The sequence below is a fragment of the Thunnus maccoyii genome, chromosome 2 (assembly GCF_910596095.1).
Source record: "Thunnus maccoyii chromosome 2, fThuMac1.1, whole genome shotgun sequence".
Taxonomy (NCBI): Eukaryota; Metazoa; Chordata; class Actinopteri; order Scombriformes; family Scombridae; genus Thunnus; species Thunnus maccoyii.
The window spans coordinates 25,652,442-25,669,860 of NC_056534.1; the positions used below are offsets into that span (position 1 = coordinate 25,652,442).

General features: G+C 40.4%; 1 protein-coding gene across 2 annotated transcripts; it reads left to right on the forward strand.

Moving 5' to 3' along the window:
* Positions 1 to 1,483: 1,483 nt before the first annotated feature.
* Positions 1,484 to 16,782, forward strand: ppp1r12c (protein phosphatase 1, regulatory subunit 12C). 2 transcript variants are annotated; one of them, XM_042394196.1, is made up of 20 exons: positions 1,484 to 1,869; positions 3,390 to 3,564; positions 3,674 to 3,804; positions 4,826 to 4,944; positions 5,282 to 5,441; positions 5,594 to 5,738; positions 5,845 to 5,919; positions 6,008 to 6,087; positions 6,401 to 6,513; positions 6,616 to 6,683; positions 8,359 to 8,489; positions 8,728 to 8,815; positions 9,427 to 9,544; positions 11,444 to 11,559; positions 12,324 to 12,376; positions 12,759 to 12,798; positions 13,043 to 13,156; positions 13,580 to 13,630; positions 14,257 to 14,307; positions 15,628 to 16,782. In XM_042394196.1, exons 1-20 carry the CDS (start codon positions 1,664 to 1,666, stop codon positions 15,712 to 15,714), a joined length of 2,121 nt encoding a protein of 706 aa, XP_042250130.1. In that variant the 5' UTR covers positions 1,484 to 1,663; the 3' UTR covers positions 15,715 to 16,782. The 2 variants fall into 2 exon arrangements, with proteins under 2 accessions (XP_042250130.1, XP_042250140.1); XM_042394206.1 differs by having other exon boundaries at positions 1,485 to 1,869; positions 13,043 to 13,147.
* Positions 16,783 to 17,419: the final 637 nt, after the last annotated feature.

The following is a 17,419-nucleotide window of genomic DNA, read 5'->3' on the forward strand; positions in this document are numbered from 1 at the left end:
GACATGTCAAAATGTCTTCTGTTTGTGTGTGTGTGTGTGTGTGTGTGTGTGTGTGTGTGTGTGTGTGTGTGTGTGTGTGTGTGTGTGTGTGTGTGTGCGTGTGTGTGTGTGTGTGTGTGTGATTGAATTACAATGAAAGTAATTGGGGATATTGTGTGTAATTGTTATTTCACTACAGCACAACAAACAAGCCTACACCTGCCTGCTTCCTAAAATTGGCTCTCCACTATGATGAGGATGTTTTTGGCTTCCCTTTCTCTCACCCCCCAAGGGCGTAGCCAGTTTGCCAACCATGCAAAGGGAAGTTATTGCAACACCAACTGTGGTGATGAAAAGTAACAAAATGATGTACAGTACAGACCAAAAGTTTGGACACACCTTCTCATTCAATGAGTTTCCTTTCTTTTCATGACTATTGACATTGTAGATTCACACTGAAGGCATCAAAACTATGAATTAACACATGTGGAAATATGTACTTAACAAAAAAGTGTAAAACAACTGAAAATACGCCTTATATTCTAGTTTCTTCAAAGTAGCCACCTTTTGCTTTGATTACTGCTTTGCACACACTCTGCATTCACTTGATGAGCTTCAAGAGGTAGTCACCTGAAATGGTCCAAACTTTTGGTCTGTACTGTATGTGTAGCTTAATGTCATCTCTGGCCGGCCCTACTGTCTCCACATGGGGAAGCAAACTGGAGGAACATTAGGAGCCTCAGACTTCACATCTGATCAGATTATTGAATAGTCCTGTACCACTTTCTAAAATGGTACCATTTACATGGTTTAAAATTTATATCTAATTATTAGAATCTAATTATCTATTAGATGTGAGAAAACTGCAATGCTTTACTAACAATTTCACAGCAGATTTCCTGGCTTCTTAGAGAGTGTAGAACTCACAACCTTTTATTAATAACTTGACATTTTAAAAAAATGGCATCCACTGATTAAATTCTTGGGCTATGAAGTTAAGTTAAACTGATAACAGAATTAATGTTTAGCAATGTTAAATTATTTTTTTCTTTTCTATTTTTCTTTTTTTGTGCTTGTTTTTGTTTTATCCCTGCAACTACATTTGTACCCTTTTTCAAACTACCATGAGCCAAATAATTAATACGTTGAAAAAATAATTAATGACTTGAGTAATGACTCAGACAGTCAGATACATTTTCCCAAACTGGCAACCCAAACGCTCATTAGCTTATAACTGATCTTTAAATAATTAGTAAATTATTCATTAACCATTAGCCATTGGTTATCATTCATAAGTTCATTATCACGGGTGTCTTATTAGGAAGTGGTGTCAATAGTGCTATAACTGCTCCCACAGTCCAGTCATTAAGTGGTTTTGGAAGATGTATTTGCCTCTATTGTGGATATTATTTTAAGATGACGCTGACCACAGTCTCAGTAGCACAATGACAGGAACGTCCAGGCTTGGAGCTATTTCAGCATTTCCCCTCCAGGGTCTACTGCGCAGCGGTGGTGACGTCAGGCAGGCCTGCGCGCTCTCGACGCGTACAAGCACAAGTTGAGGCTTCCTCCTCCACATCCAGAGCAAGAACCAGGAAGTGAAAGTATACACATGGAGGGTGTGTCATTCCCTGCCAGTGTATGTTTTTATTTTTAAAAACATAGTCCTCCTCGGATAGAATAAATGGGGGACTCGGCGAGGACCAAGCGGCGGGAGCAGCTGAAGCGCTGGGCCGGCTCCTGCACCGACAAAGCGCCGGCCGTACCTCGGCGGAGATGGCGGGGCGACGCCGAGAACGGAGCAGCGGAGCCGGAGGCCGAGCTCTGCGAACCGCCGAGGGACCAGCCAGTGTTGGGGAGAGATGGAGTTAGCCCCCTGCTGAAGAGACGGTGAGGAAAAACCTCCTCTGACACACTGTTTGAGCAGTAAGGGCCAGCCTGCCGCCAGATAGCTTAGCTGAAGCGTCTGGAGACATGCTAAAGCACGAATGTAACGTTAGTGCGTGGGCTTCTACAGACCGGGGTTGGACAAAATAACAGAAACACAACACAGCAGCCCTGTAACAGTTTAATAACGTTACCCGTGTACTGAAGCTAATAATGTTGCGGACTGTCGAGGTGTTTGGCCATTTCTGAGGCCGCAGTTTGTTGTGCTAGCTCCCTGTTAGCTCGCTAGTTAACTGTCTTTACAGTCTGTCCTGGTGAGTTTCCTTGTGACCACTGTCTTCCTTCCTTCCTTGGGCATATATCATTATCGTTTCTGAGACTGCCACATCATTTTGCAGTCTTTGTTTTCAAGCAGTCAGTAAAATTCAGGCAGTGACTATCTCTTTTAAACCTTACACTTTAGCCTAATGATAATTGACGAATTGAATATGCCAGACGTGTATTATAATTTAATGTTTAGTTGCTTCCTCAGTTGCAAGTCTATCAGAAAGTCAGAAATGCTGCGAAATTATGAATTACTGAAGATGTGGGGACGTGAGAATGAATGACGTAATGATAAACAACTGCATTAGCACAGAGGGGTCACAAGTAGATCCACATACTAACACTGACTGAAAGACACTTAAAGGGATATTTGTGTGATAACACAGAACATTAAGGCCTCAAAGTGACCAAGTTAAAATCTGGTCATATTCAGCAGTTCCTATATCAAATCAACAGATCCTATGATAAGATCAAAACCGACAATGAATAGATCCTGCTAACAGGAATTGTCTCTGTGTATTCTGATACAGCTTGTTCCTCTGTGCCTCTTGTCGTCCAAATGTGAGGCAACAAGAGGTTGTCCAAAAACTATTAAAACATCTTCAGTAAGCCACACTGTAGCACTGGGTGACATGTTCCTTCATTTCCATGAACAAAGACACTGTAGTCAATCCCACATACATCGTCCTGCAGCTGGAAATACTCACTGGCACAACAGATTCAGGGCTGAAAATAGTCACAAATACAAACATGATTTTGTTCCTGTTAGAATAAGGGATGCAAAAAACTACAGCGCCCAGCTCTTTCAGGAATTTACCAAGCCTTTTTCAAAATTAAAGTATATATTTGTGGACTACATATTCAGTAGGAACTAATGGGCGTGGGGTAAGAGCCACAGACAGGGTAGTGAAGTCTGAAGGTATGTAGAGGGACTATCACATTGATGGGATTTGTTGACAGTAACAAACCATAGATTATCGTCAGCTGTTTCTTTTAACTCAACCTCTCTGACAAATTCATCAACTCAGTGTTTTTTTCTTGCAAAGTTATTCTACTGCCTTAAAAGGTGTTTCTCTTTTGTCTACTCCCTGTATGAACATAGTGGTGCTACAAGGCATGCTTTTCCCCTGAAATTGATAAACCAGCTACAACAGCTAATCAGTGATGCCATCTCGTTGCCTGCATCCTCTTTTTTTTAGCAAAAGGGTGAGGTTTGACAGGGCTGCAGAGTTCCTGGCGGCTTGTGCCTGCGGGGACACAGAGGAGGCCCAGATGATGCTAGTGGAGGCCAGAGAGACCAAAAAGAACAATGAGGAGGACGTACCAGAAATTATCAACTGTTCTAATGCTGATGGAATCACTGCTCTCCACCAGGTAAGACAGTCTGTCTTTCTAAGGTTTCATTGAAATGATTGACTGATGGATAAGAAACTTATTTACAGTTGTATTATTTTGTCTCTGGTTTATTTTCCTCTCTGCAAAGGCCTGCATAGATGGCAGCATGGAGATGGTGTCCTTTCTTTTGGAGCATGGTGCCAGTGTGAACCAGGTTGACAGTGAGGGATGGACACCCCTGCATGTTGCTGCCTCCTGCGGCTACCCTGAAATTGTGAGGTAAGTAGTATATGTCTCTACAGTTAGCAAAACACAACAGCGTAACAGCTGTGTAATACGGTACTATTTGTCACAGTAGGGACTTCAGAATGCAGCGTGGGTGCCAGACTATTTCTGCATTCAACAATACTAACATTGTTGTCGTGTTTGGCAGCACAACAAGCCAGCTAAAGCATGAGTGGGCTGGCCTGGCACACAAATGCATGCAGCTCAAAAGATTTAAGAATTGATGCACCTTTCTTTTTTTCTATGGTTTCATGTTCCTTGCCTGTGAATAATGTCTTTTACAGGGCTTTACAGGGATATGGAGTAGCCAGCCAGTGGAGTGGGGAAAAAGTAGCTAGGAGGGTCTGGAGGCATGCCCCCCCCAGAGAGCATTTTTGGCCCAAATTTGGTGGCCTCTGGCACATTCTAATATACACTGATCTTAATTGTTGCATATTTTCATGAGTTTGCCTACCCGACTGTAAACATGTAGTGAATTATTGTAAAGCAGAATTAGGCTTATTGTTCACTGTGCACACACAGTCTGTAAATAGCTGTAGATATTTAAAACCACATCTATTCCTGACTGATCAGAACTTTTGTAATTAAGAATAATTAGACCTTATTTATTATTTATTTATTGACACCTTCACTTTTGAGTTTATCAAGACATGGCACAGTGATGGACTGACAGATAGGCATGTTTCTCTATCATCATGCTTGCATTGTTTAGAAGCAGAGGCTGGTGATCATAAATGTACATGCATAGCGAATCGCTACTTGATAAACAAAACTATTTTATTAGAATCAAACATTAATATAATAAAGTAGCCTGCTGGGCTTAGATGAGTAGTCGGCCGTTTGGCCGGCAGCCGGCGCTTATGGACAGCTCTGCTTTTGGCCTTCCTTTGAAGGCACTGCAAACACAGATAATGTGATGGGATTTGGTGTTCTCTGTTTAGAGTTGGTTGTCCTTGTGTAGACTTTGTTTCTGCTGTTAAATGGATTCTCACTCTGTCCATGTTTGTTTTGTCAGTTTCCTTTTGCAGGATGGTGCATCTCTCTCTGCTGTGAACTGTGATGGTGATGTTCCTCTGGACATTGCTCTGGATGAGGCCACTGAGTCTCTTCTCCAGGAGTACACTGTGAGACAGGGTGAGCACTGTTCTTTGACAACTGCACACCCCATTTAAAAGGATGTGTCATCATTTGTGCTTAATCTAGGGCAAATGTTTGTGTTATGTTTCGTTGATTACAGTATACTAGCCTGTATATGGTTGTATTCGCAGTGCTGGATATAGTATGGAAAAATGGCCACCCATTCATGAAAAAAGTTTCCCTCTTTGTGGTTGACTTCCATTTTGTCATTCCAAGATGTGTGCCTTTCTGTCCATCTATAGTAATTAGTTAGTTAGTAATATCGCCCTGCCCTTTTTGGAATGTCTTTCTGAAGATTTTTTTCATTTTCAATTCATTCTCTGTTTGTGTTCAGGTGTGGATTTGGAGGCAGCTAAGCGGCTGGAGGAAGAACAGATCATGACAGACGCCCGGACCTGGCTGACTGAGGGCCCACCTGCCGATGTACGGCACCCCAGGACCGGAGCCACCCCACTGCATGTGGCTGCAGCCAAAGGCTACCTGGAGGCTCTCAAGTAACCATCTCCTGATGTTTTTAAAAACCAATATATAATATACTTGCCCCTAGGAATGGTTCATCGTTTTCTTCTTCAGATCATCTTTACCTCATTGTTTTGCCATACACTGTCTCATGCACTTCCTCCTGCTCGGCTCTTTTGTTGTCTAGGATACTGTGTCAGTGTGGGCTGGATGTCTCGGCTACAGATTTTGATGGCTGGACGCCTCTTCATGCTGCAGCACACTGGGGTCAGGGGGAGGCCTGTCATATTCTGGCTGAACAGCTTTGCAACATGGAGGCCCGCAGCAATGCGGTGAGGCCCACAAAATAATGAAAACTTTTCTCATTACAGCCTCACATTCAGACAGAATGTCATATTTCCATCTTGGTCATGATATTTTATAAAATGAACTCTGCAGGGTCAGACCCCCTTTGATGTAGCTGATGAAAGCGTTGAGGAACTCCTGGAGGAGTTATCACAGAAACAAGCCAATGTAAGAAAGTGTTTATCTTTACTTGGTGAATTTATATGATTTTAGCAGATCTTTTGTGTTGATCACTGACAGCTGTATCTCTCTGCAGTGGCGTAATGAACAGTCTATACTGGACAGGCAAAACCAACAGGGCTCCACCGCTGCAAACGCGCAAAACAAACGGCGGAGGTGAGTGTCCACCTGTAATCTACCCTGAATAAGCACATTTTTCCTAAATAAAAACATTTCAATTTTTCATTCCTGTGAACACCAAGGGCATGTTTCCCTGACAGGTATGTTCATTGAAACATGCCTTACTGCCAGTAACACCTCTATATATTACCTACATGAACAGAGCTTGGAAAGATTGTAATAATAATAATAATAATAATAATACCTACAATAAAAGATAAGAGGTGCAATGTAATCAACACAGGAAATTTGAAAAGTCTTCTTGGAGATCCTCTGTGCCAACATCTGTCCCCACTTTCACACCTTCCAGGAGCTCCGTGTGCAGGATGAGCAGTAAAGACAAGATGAATGTGCAGGATCAGTCTAAAGAGAGGGGCATTTCAGGAGGCCTGGAGCTGAGCGAGGAGAAAGAGAGCAGCCCAGGTAAACCATTTGCTATGTTGATAAGTTGGCCTTAAGTAGTTCATTCTCTGTAAATACATGTGATTGTGCTGATTCCCATAGCTGCTGGTTCTCTTTTCCCAGAAAGCTCCACTGTGTCCAGTCCAGACACTGAGAGTGTGACCACATCCACCATCAGCCCTGCTGACAAGGTAAAAATCACAAAGCACAGTTCAGTATGTCACACAGTAGGGCTGGGCGATATGACCAAAATCTTATATCCTGATATAGGTAATTTCATATCCAGATAACAGTACCTATCCCAATATAGCACATTTTAATTCAATGAATAAATAGTTGGTCCATCCCCTCCGTCTCCCCCCGCCGGCATAAAGCCGCCTCTGTGTATGCTTTTACATAGCATGCTGGTGTTCTGCATTCAGAGGCGTGACAGAGATCAGACTGATCAGAGCTGTAAACTCTGCCATGAGGGAGTACAAAAACATTACTAGGACGAGGGGAGGACATTTCTCTTTGTTTGATAACATTAAAAGTTAAGTTAGACTTTTCTGTGGGCTCATTTTAAAAAAGATGAGAGATAAAAAGGGAGAGCGAGCGCAGCTGTGGTCAAGTGAGCTAGAGAGTGAATGAAGACATGGAGCGCTGGTAGGGATTGTTTGTGATTGTACTGATTGTTTCACAGCTGTTACGTTCTAAAGCACAAACACACCCACACACCTCTGCTTAACACCGTGGCTGTACGCCGCACCGTCTGATTTGGTCTGAATACGGGCTAAGAGGAGAGCAGAGAAGAGTAGCGCGACCATAAATGATAGCAAAACACAGTAGAGACTCTCACACACTGAGCTGAAATTAAAAGAGTGCACATGAATTTGGTAAAAAACATAAATAAAGACAGTCTCTACTGCGTTTCATTTATGGTCGCCGTCTTGCAGTTCTCTGATATTTTCCGTGCGGGCGGGGCTGAGCCCTCCGTGTGTGTGCAGCGCAGTAGAGATAGACAGCGGAGATAGACAGTTGGAGAGTTGGCAACAACGTAACTTGTTACGTTACTGTAGGTGCAGTAAAAGCTTCACAAGTAAAAAGCCAAGAAGAACAATTTATCAATGTAATATATGCAAAAGATGGACAGACTCCAAATGATGAAAAATATTGCTGTAAAGAGTGTGATTTGCGTCACAACGAAATAAACGATAGAGCACAATATGACACAATAGACATTTTTCTCTCGTCAAACAATATACATCGTCATATCGCACAGCCCTGTCACACAGTAGCTTCCTCTTGCTCCAGTCCTGTTGATGCCATTACAACTTATATGAAACATATCCTTTTTAAAAAACAAAATTTGCATGTCAGTCGGACGGAAACATAGCTGTTGTTTGGATGGGGATTTTGTCTGAGGGTTTTCAGCTGTGTATCTAATAAAGACAGAAATATAAAAAGATAATTTGAGGATATGAAGAGAAATACATTTTCCATTTTCATTTATATCCTATACATGTCTAATGTATGTACAAATTTTAAACCAACTATGCTCATGAATATGCCTAATGAGGAAGTACATGTATTGAGGTTGGAAAACTTTTCAAATCAGTTTGTTTAATCTAAGAGTGTCAGCCCACATGGTCACTAACACACCCAGCATTTCATCTAAGGTTTCAGACACACCCTTGATGTGTTGAAACTGCAGATGTGTAGACTTTTAGGCCAGATTAAAGAAGGAAGTAAAAAAAAGGTCTCATTTCAACAGTATACTGGCATTAATCATGTTTCCCCACTGGCATGATAAATTTCAAATTTAACTGGTGACAGTTGATGAAAGTTGGGCTTCTGGTCTTTTTTCTTGTCTCATATGTGCTTCAGACGCCAGAGGAGAAAGATGAGGAGGAGAAGGAGCAGGACAAGGCGAACCGCACTGCCAGAGTCCAACCCACTCCTCAGACGAGGGATGCCACAGCTGAGAGTCCCAACACCCCCAGCGCTGACCGCCGCAAGTAAGAAACGAGTTTTGAACAGAAAATAAGTATTATTGTACTCAACGTGTATATATTTATTATTAATAACTCACGCTGGATTTATGCCAGCAAGCCTGTTTTTTTAAAAGTTTTTGGTGGCAGAAATGGTGACACTCCCAAGTGTTAAGAAACGACTTTTTAACAATTTCTTTTCTACCAGTATGTTGTCTTGAGTTCTAATGTTTGGTGTTTGTTTTGTGGATGTTTGTCTGTTCAGGTTTCAAGCTCCAGTCAGAGACGAGGAGTCGGAGTCTCAGAGGAAAGCTCGCTCTCGACTGTTGCGTCAGTCTCGCCGCTCCACACAGGTACAGCTCACTGAGGAGCTCTGAACTGAATGCATCTTTACACTCTTCATTTGTTTTCTGTCTTTCTATTCAGCAGCAGAGACCCGGAATCATTTAGTCACTGTGAATTCTATATAACACATATATATATATATATATAAATTGTTGTTAAGAGTCCATGCTGCTATTAATAGTGACACTTTACAACTTATCACACCCTCTGGTGTTGGTTTCAGAAGCTGTATTAGCTCAGTCTGTGATTCTCACGCATATCACTGTTAAAAACAAACTCTGACCTCGTATTGACTGATGCTCACTCATCTGGTATAACTATCTCACTAATGTGTGTAAGCGCTACACATTCTGTGGATGATTAAACTTTTGTGCGCTGAAAGACAACTAACCTGCCTGAACACAGCAGTGGAATAGAGTGAATCATTTACTGGTTTAATGATGTAGTTAAGCTGATTATTGCAGGACCGTATTGACTTTAACACATATACAGCATCAGCATCTTTACTTATTCTTTTCATTCATGATGGAAAAGTTTCATAATCTTTTTTTGACCAAGAAACAGTTGTGAATGCAGCAGAAGGCCTCTGAGTGTTTTTGTTTTTGCTCTATGCTTGCAGGGTGTGACTTTAACAGACTTGAAGGAAGCAGAGAAGAGTGTGCCTAAAGCTGCTGATCCCCCGCCTCGCAACATCCAGCCCGTCAGCCCCATCGTCACTCTCACGCCTGCTGAAAGGGGTGAGTGAGGCTGAAATGCAAAAGGAAATCTCTTGCTTACAGTCTCAGTGAGCTGTGGATTCCAAAATTCATTCTCCACCTGTGTTATTTTACCAGCTAGATTGATTTTTGTAGACAGGTGTCTGAACAATTCCTCCTTATCAAAGTAACAAACAGTCACCCGGGCTGATATCATCTACTGATTTTAGCATTAGCTTTTATCACAGGTGTATCGGTGTTTATATTGGCTGATGTGTACGAAGAAATTGAAGTTGAGAAATACCAAAAATATATTTGAGGTTACTGTGTCGCCATTGGATAGTTTGTCCACCAGAGATCTCTAAAAAATGTATTTTCCAGCTGTAAAATGTCTCACTCAGTACATATCCTCATCACAACTCTTTAATAACCATGTTCAAGGGTAAAAAAACAACTGTTAGCTGACATATTGCTGTTGGATTTTTTTTAAACTGTCAAATATTGGTTTTGATATCATCTGTCAGGCTTTGTTTACCAGTCACATTGTGGCTAGAGTCTTACTTCTGTTTACTGTAAGACTACTAATGCAGTACTGGGTGGAGTACTTTGTGAGATGGACAGCTTTTAAAGGAAATGATATTTTCTCACATTGAAGGACCACTGCTAGGGTGGTTACCACATACTTTGGGTTGAGTGCATCCTCTAAACTTCGTCGTAGTGGTATCACCCCCTCTCACACTCCACCCTTGTTTTCTGAACCGAGCATTTCCCCCTCTGACATACAGCGCTGTGCAAAAGTATTAGACACTAAAAATGAAGTGAGGATGCTTTCAAAAATAGTGCCACGAATAGTTCAATAAACAAAAGAAACCAAAAGGAAATCAATATTTGGTGTGATCACACTTTAAAACAGCAGTTCTTCTCAGAACACTCACACACAGTTTTTCAGGTACTTGGTGGAAGTTGGAGAAGTTTCCACAGTTCTTCTGTGGATTTCGGAGTCTCAGTTGCTTCTGTCTCTTCATGTAATCCCAGACTGACTCCATGATGTTGAGATCAGGGCTCTGTGGGGACCAAACCATCTGTTGCAGGACTCCTTGTTCTTCTTGTTGATCAAGACAGTTCTTTATTACTCTGGCTGGATGTGTGAAGTCGTTGTCATGCTGCAGAATGAATTTTGGACCAATCAGACGCCTCCCCAATGGTGTTACATGATAAGAATCTAAACACATCAAGTGCCTAAAACTATTGCACAGTACTATGTGTGATCAACACCATTGTTAGGGAAATCAGCATGTGAACTCAGTGAACACATCTGGTCAGAATGGTTTGTACTCCTCCAAACACATCTGGTCTGGATGTTTTAGCTAGCACCAGTTTTCTTTTCAAAGTCAAAAACGGCAGCTTGTTCATGTTATCTGAGCTCACTGATCAAGTCTCAGCTTGCAGTGATCTGGGGCCGTATTCATAAAGCTACCTAGCACAAAGAGTTGTTCCTAGTGTCAAAATTCTAAGAAAATTCTTATGAACTCTGACATTATCTAGAATTTCCCCTTACAGTTGAGGAGAAACCTCTTAAAAGAATGAGTCATATCTAGCATAGGGGTCAACCACACGTCACTGAGGTTAATGTTTATGTCCCTTCCTTGCACAGAGTTGCTTTGAGAATTTTCCTAAGAGACTGAGGCTAAAGATAAGACGGTTTCCTTTTATCACACAAAGTTACATTTGGAAGATGGTGACATTGTTACTGAGCTCAATCCTGATCTGTGCTACAACCTCACTAGCTATGCTTGTTATATGGTTAGTTATTATTCATGTTGTTATATTTTCTCCATACATGTAACATGAGACATATTTAGTTAAAAATGTGACTCTGCTGCAAAGCCTCTGCACCGTCAGACTTCATAGGTGTTTTCTGTCAACCTTTATGTGTCTCAGATACAGACCCGGTGAAGCAGGTGGAGCCGGAGGGAGAGAAGCGTCTGGGAGTGAAGGACAGGAGGAGAGGGAGGAGGGAGAGACGCTCCACTGGCATCGTTCAGCTGGGTGGAGAGGTAAGAAACCACTTGACATCATCACAAACACAGCAGAGATCTCACTGCCAGTCAGGTTGGAGACTTTTGTTCAATTTAAACAAGCCAGAATATGTTTATTCACATTCACTCTTTAAGTTTTACAGCAATATGTGAGTACTGCAAGTAGTGGAAAGGATGGCCAAACCAGTTCCTCTTTCTCATGATGAAATAGAGTATTTGACTGACTGGGTACACTTTCCCAATGGGGGAAGATGACTATGATGATTGGTGTTTCTAGTGAAATGTTTGCAAGACTTGCATGCACTCAATTTTGATGTAAATTAGGTTTAATTTAATTTAAGAAACCACTTTCACTGCAGTCTGTACATTCTAGTTGGCACAGTTGACATTCTTCTAATTGCAGATATTATTGATGAGACTTTTTGAAAGGATCATTTTACATTACAGCATTTTGAAAGAGGTTTAAGCAAAGATAGTAAATATTCCAAATTATTTCATTACTAGTTTAGCAGAACCCTTGAGTGTAACACCAGGCAGTACACATTTTTAATTTCAACTTTGCAAAATGTTTACTCAGAGAAACTTGATACAGCTATGAGTGTCAGTTTTTAGTTTGCACATAAGTTAAACTAACCTGTTATTGCAGGGATTTCAGTCATATTTGAACATTGCATAGAGAAGTATCAGATTGATGTGAAATGTGTGTATTATTTCAGATTAGACATGCCAGTAAAGTGTAACTGTAGTGCTGTGTAGCTGAATATGAACCTTTTTTATTTCAGAATGAAGATGAGGATGCTCATTCAGACGATACAAACAGTAACAGCATTTCCAAGTAAGTGTTGCTGTTTTGGTTCTTGTGTATTTGGTTTCAGTTTTACTCTCCATGTTTCAAAGATGATACTTAATGCATGCAGAGGCTGTTAGAAAGTTAGAAAATAGCAAAGATTTCCATTTAATCCTGAGGTGTAATTAGATGTCAAGTTTGGTGTTTGGACTTTTCTTACACAGCAAGATGTGGGGGATCTGATCATGTCACGTGTGTCAGACATGACTTCTGTACTTGATAAGAAAATGTATATGCACCTGCTGTTCTGCCACGAGGTGGTTGACAAAAAGGTAGTTTGATTTCCAGGACTTGAGGGTAAATGTTTAGTGTTTTAAATGTATAGTCCTGTGTTGCTGTGAAGGCTTTAAGTCTTTGTGTGTCTCTGCAGTGAAAGTCAACTGGGAGACTCGTCAGCTGACTACAGAACGGTACGTGTTTGACCCTCTTCCCACAGCACAGCGTACACATTCCTGAAAAATACACCTAAGGGGTGAAAGTGAATTATAGCTGAGATCTAGATAGACCAGAGACAGGAATGATACCCAACAGGCTTTAAAGAGAAGTGAACAGAAACCCCCAGCAGGCTGTAACATCATATTTCACACCTGCGCACATGAAGCTTCTCTCTCCAGCAGACTCTCCTCTGAAGTGTTTGTGTTTGTTTCCCTCTAGCTGTACTTTAAGGTACTGCAGGATAACCTGGCTATGAAGGACAAGCTGCAGGAGATGGAGCTGCTGCTCTGCCAAAACAAAGTGGAGCTGGAAAGACTCCGACAGGTTGGGCAGGTTTGCTGATGCATCCGACCTTTTGATAGAGAGAGAGACAGAGACAGAGACAGAGTGTGTGTGTGTATGTATGCACAGAGGGATGCTATGTGGGCGAGTCAGCCATAATAAGTAGAGCGTGTCAACTTGGACAGCAACAAAAATCATCCCTTAATAGTTGTTAATGTTTCATTTTATGGAAGTCTTGACTTTAAAGTATAAATCATAAACTCTTTAAAAGTCGTCTTTGTTAGGATTTGTTTATCAGAAACTTCTTTACAGATCATATCTAAGAATTTGGGCTGTTTTTTTTTTTGTTTTTTTTGCTACTTGTTGAGTATTGCTGTCATGTTTTGTGTGTTGCGGATGTTTCATTTTGAAAAGAACTCTTTAATTCAGTGTCTGTTGCAGTTGTCATATCTGTAATCTGCTTTTATCTGGCAGAGTCAAGAGAGCAGCTCAGACAGACCGGCCCTGCTGGAGCTGGAGAGATTTGTAAGTCTGCTTTGTTGCTGTATCAGTAACACATCTCAACTTTTTTTTTTCCCTTCAGTTCACAAGCTATATTTAGAATGTGTGAAAGTCTTTTTTAAATTTTTTTTTTTTTATGCCTCCACACCAGTACCAGCTGCGGCCAGAGGTATAATGTTTTCAGCTTCTATGTCCATCCGTCCATCCATCCCATTCTCATGAATGCGATATCTTAGGAACGCCATGAGGGAATTTCTTCAAATTTGGCACAAATGTCCACTTGAACTCAGGCATGAACAGATCAGAATTTGGTGGTCAAAGGTTACTTTGACCTCTCAAAACAAGATTTTGGCCACAACTCAAGAATCCATACACAAATTTCACTCAAATGTCTAATTGTTGACATTTTATATCCAAATAGTCTCTGAGTGAAGACAGCATGTTTCTCACTGGAATCATACATGTCAATATAGTGATAAGAATCAGATTCAATCAAACAGTGCTTTTGTTTCCTGTTGTGTGAATTCAAACTTGGCTTTGACAGGTGTAATGAAATGTAAGAAGAATATGCGCTCTGTTATATTAATAATAGCAGATGAATTTCTTGAATTTCAGTCAGTTTGTGTGTTCACAATTTTTTTTTTCCACAGGAGAAGTTGGCCCTCCAGAGGAAAGCAGTAGAGCTGGAGGATGAGCTAAAGGTACAGATGTTCACTTAAACAATGATTACCACTGTACTGAGTCAACTGGTTGAAATAATTTGATGCTCTAATCTCATAAGTTTTACATTAAGTACAGCTTTGCATAAATAATGTTGCTGTCAGATGTAAAACTCATTCTCACTAACATTTTATTATAGGCTGTTAAGCAGGTTTTCCTCCTGGGATCCATATAAACAAATCAAATCAGTTTAAAACCATTTAAGAAGAATCACATAAATATAAAAACATTTTTTAAAGTTTCATATGACACCCAAATCACTAAATCTGACCCCTGACCTGTCATTTAGTCTAAACCCAGTGTGTGAACCACCAAAGTACCACTAGCGGTCACTGTATATGAGGTTTAACTTAACGCTACAGCAGACATGTTTTGACTGAGTTTTAAAGTCATACAATTCAGTATGAAGTCAGATGTCTCCAGTTCAAATCATTTTATTAATTCATAAAAATAAATATCTTTCACCATGTATGATCTGATAAATATAACACTGTCACATGTTTGAAACTAAAATGATATTGTATAATTACATTGAATTACATTCACATCAGTCTGCATTCATTTCTGATGACAGAAAGAGGCTTACTGACAAACTACAGAGGTCAGTTATAAATGCACCAGCACAGCAGTGAGGTCATGTGATCAGTCCGACAGTAAAGAAGGAAAGTGAGACAAAAGATCATAGATGATGATAAAAAGACAAAATAAATAATCAAAGTTACAGCTGATTATGAATTATTATTTTTTTCTGAAACCTCAGAAATATCTGACTTAATAATTCACAAGTTTCAAAAAACCAAACACACACGGACGCCTCACATCAGCCAAAGACTGACGTTCAATAACATTGAACCCAAATTTAATGGATACAGTGTTATATTGTGAACCCTCACACTACCAACTCTGTAATCATATAACTGTCTTGATGACGTGAACACTCGCAAGTCGTTATGTAAATCTACCATCCATCCCATATGACGTGAACACAGCATTAGCACTCGCTGTGTTTTAAACATCAGCAAGTTCCCGTGTCGCTGAACTGTAAACGTTCTAAATCTCAGCTAAGCTATTAAGATGCTATGAGACACAGCAACAGCCCCATCAAGTATTTGAATGTCTTCCACATGCCTGAAGCTGAACACTCAACATGAACACATCCCTAACAACAGCACAACAACTCCAGCGATTATCTTGTAAAATAGCTGAAGAAATAAGATCTACAGAAAAAGCTTCATTACTGTTTTTTTTTTTTTTCAAGAGTTTAAAATCTGAAAACATCAATGTGTCATGTTTTTCTGAAGGTTCTGGGAGACCTGAAAGCAGACAACCAGAGGCTCAAGGATGAGAACGCCGCCCTCATTAGAGTCATCAGCAAACTCTCAAGATGAACCTTAACAAAAAAAAAAAAAAACAACCTCCGTGGAGCAAAAAGTATTACAGGATTCGTCTTTAGTCCAACTCAGAAGACGCAAACCAGGAACAGAGACAGAGTCTGATTCAAGACTAACAGCACATTCAACAGTAACTGGAACAATGTATAGATTTCAGGGTTATTAGCCTGTGTTTGGGCCTTTATGTTTTGGCAGATCTACTGTATAACAAGCTGAACTGCACCTCCTGTGGATCGACAGGACGATCCTGTTCACATCCACTTTTATATTAAGTTTTTATTGTTGTATTTTTTAACTGGAATATTTTATGTGCTTTGCTCCTATACTTTGTATAAAATCTGTATTGAGAGACTTAAAGCCATGCACAGTGGGAGCTCATGATAATGTTTTAGATTGCTTTCTTGGTTACCAGAAATATACAAAAAAAAAAAAAAATGACTTAAATGTGCCAAAAACCAGCCCCAGTCTTGCATGTCCTCTGGGGAAAACTCCAAGTGGTCAGTGTTGTTTCTCAGGATGAGTCTGGGTCGATGCTTTCTATTTTAGTTGACTGCTGTAAAGGTGGACCAAATTTGCATGCCCATCTCTCCGCACTCCTCTGAATGTGTATTTAATATACTGTATATATTCATGTACAGGGGCCATCTGTCCTGACTCAGTGACGTGTGATGGTGCGTGGAAGTCAGGTGCAGCTCATGTTCAGAGGGACTGCTACAGAAAATATTTGTTACAAAAGTCAGATCTTTCAAGGGGTTGTGGAAAAACGCATGTTCTATCCTTAGTACTGTAAGTGAGTAGTCATTTCACTTTGCCATTTTGACTGGACGCTTCTGAAAGCAACGACTCCCAAGCTAAGTATTCACCCTGTGACGGACGGCTGTTATTGTTCAACAGACAGGCCAGATGGGTCAACTTCTGAATGTTTACTCCAGTTTAAAGAAAAAACTTGCATGTCATATAGTATTTTTATGCTGTGCCTTTCCATATACATTTGTAAGTAATATTTCTATTTTGCTTTGGCAAATATACACTGTTCAGTATAAAATACAGTATGGGCATAAATGATTCAAGCTCTCTTGTTTCTGTTTCTTTTTGTGAAGCAGAAGTTCAACTCTGGAAAGAAAAACTTGATATTTGATTATGGAGATGAGAAATATTGGAGGGTTGACACAAGAGTCCAGCTGATGTCAGCATATTGCATACATATTGGTGACCACAGACCAATAAATGATGAGAAATAGCCAAAAATATTTTTGAGGTCATTAAGAAACTGTCCCATTACAGCCACTTGTGCTCAGCTGTAAAATGTTCCACTCACTACATGTCTTGGTCACAACTCTTAAAAAACTAAATTGAAATACATCAGCTGTCTAGATATCTTGATTGTATTTGTATTCTTTAACTCTACAATATGGATTTGGCCTTGGTCAGGTTCAAGTCAACATTCAACAAATTTGTATTGAAGGCCTCAGCTGGTGCATTCATAAAAAAGAAGCCAAAACCTGCTCACTGTTAACGTATATTGGACTGCTGTTAATGTCATCAGTCATGATCAAGTTGAGAAGATTCACAGTATGAGCCAGACAGCTCACCCTCCACCAACTTGTTTGTTGTGGACTTTTTTTTTTTTATAAAGCTGGATCTTATTTTTTTCAGACATTTCTAAGATTAGAGGGGACACCAAACTATCAAGAATTCCTTT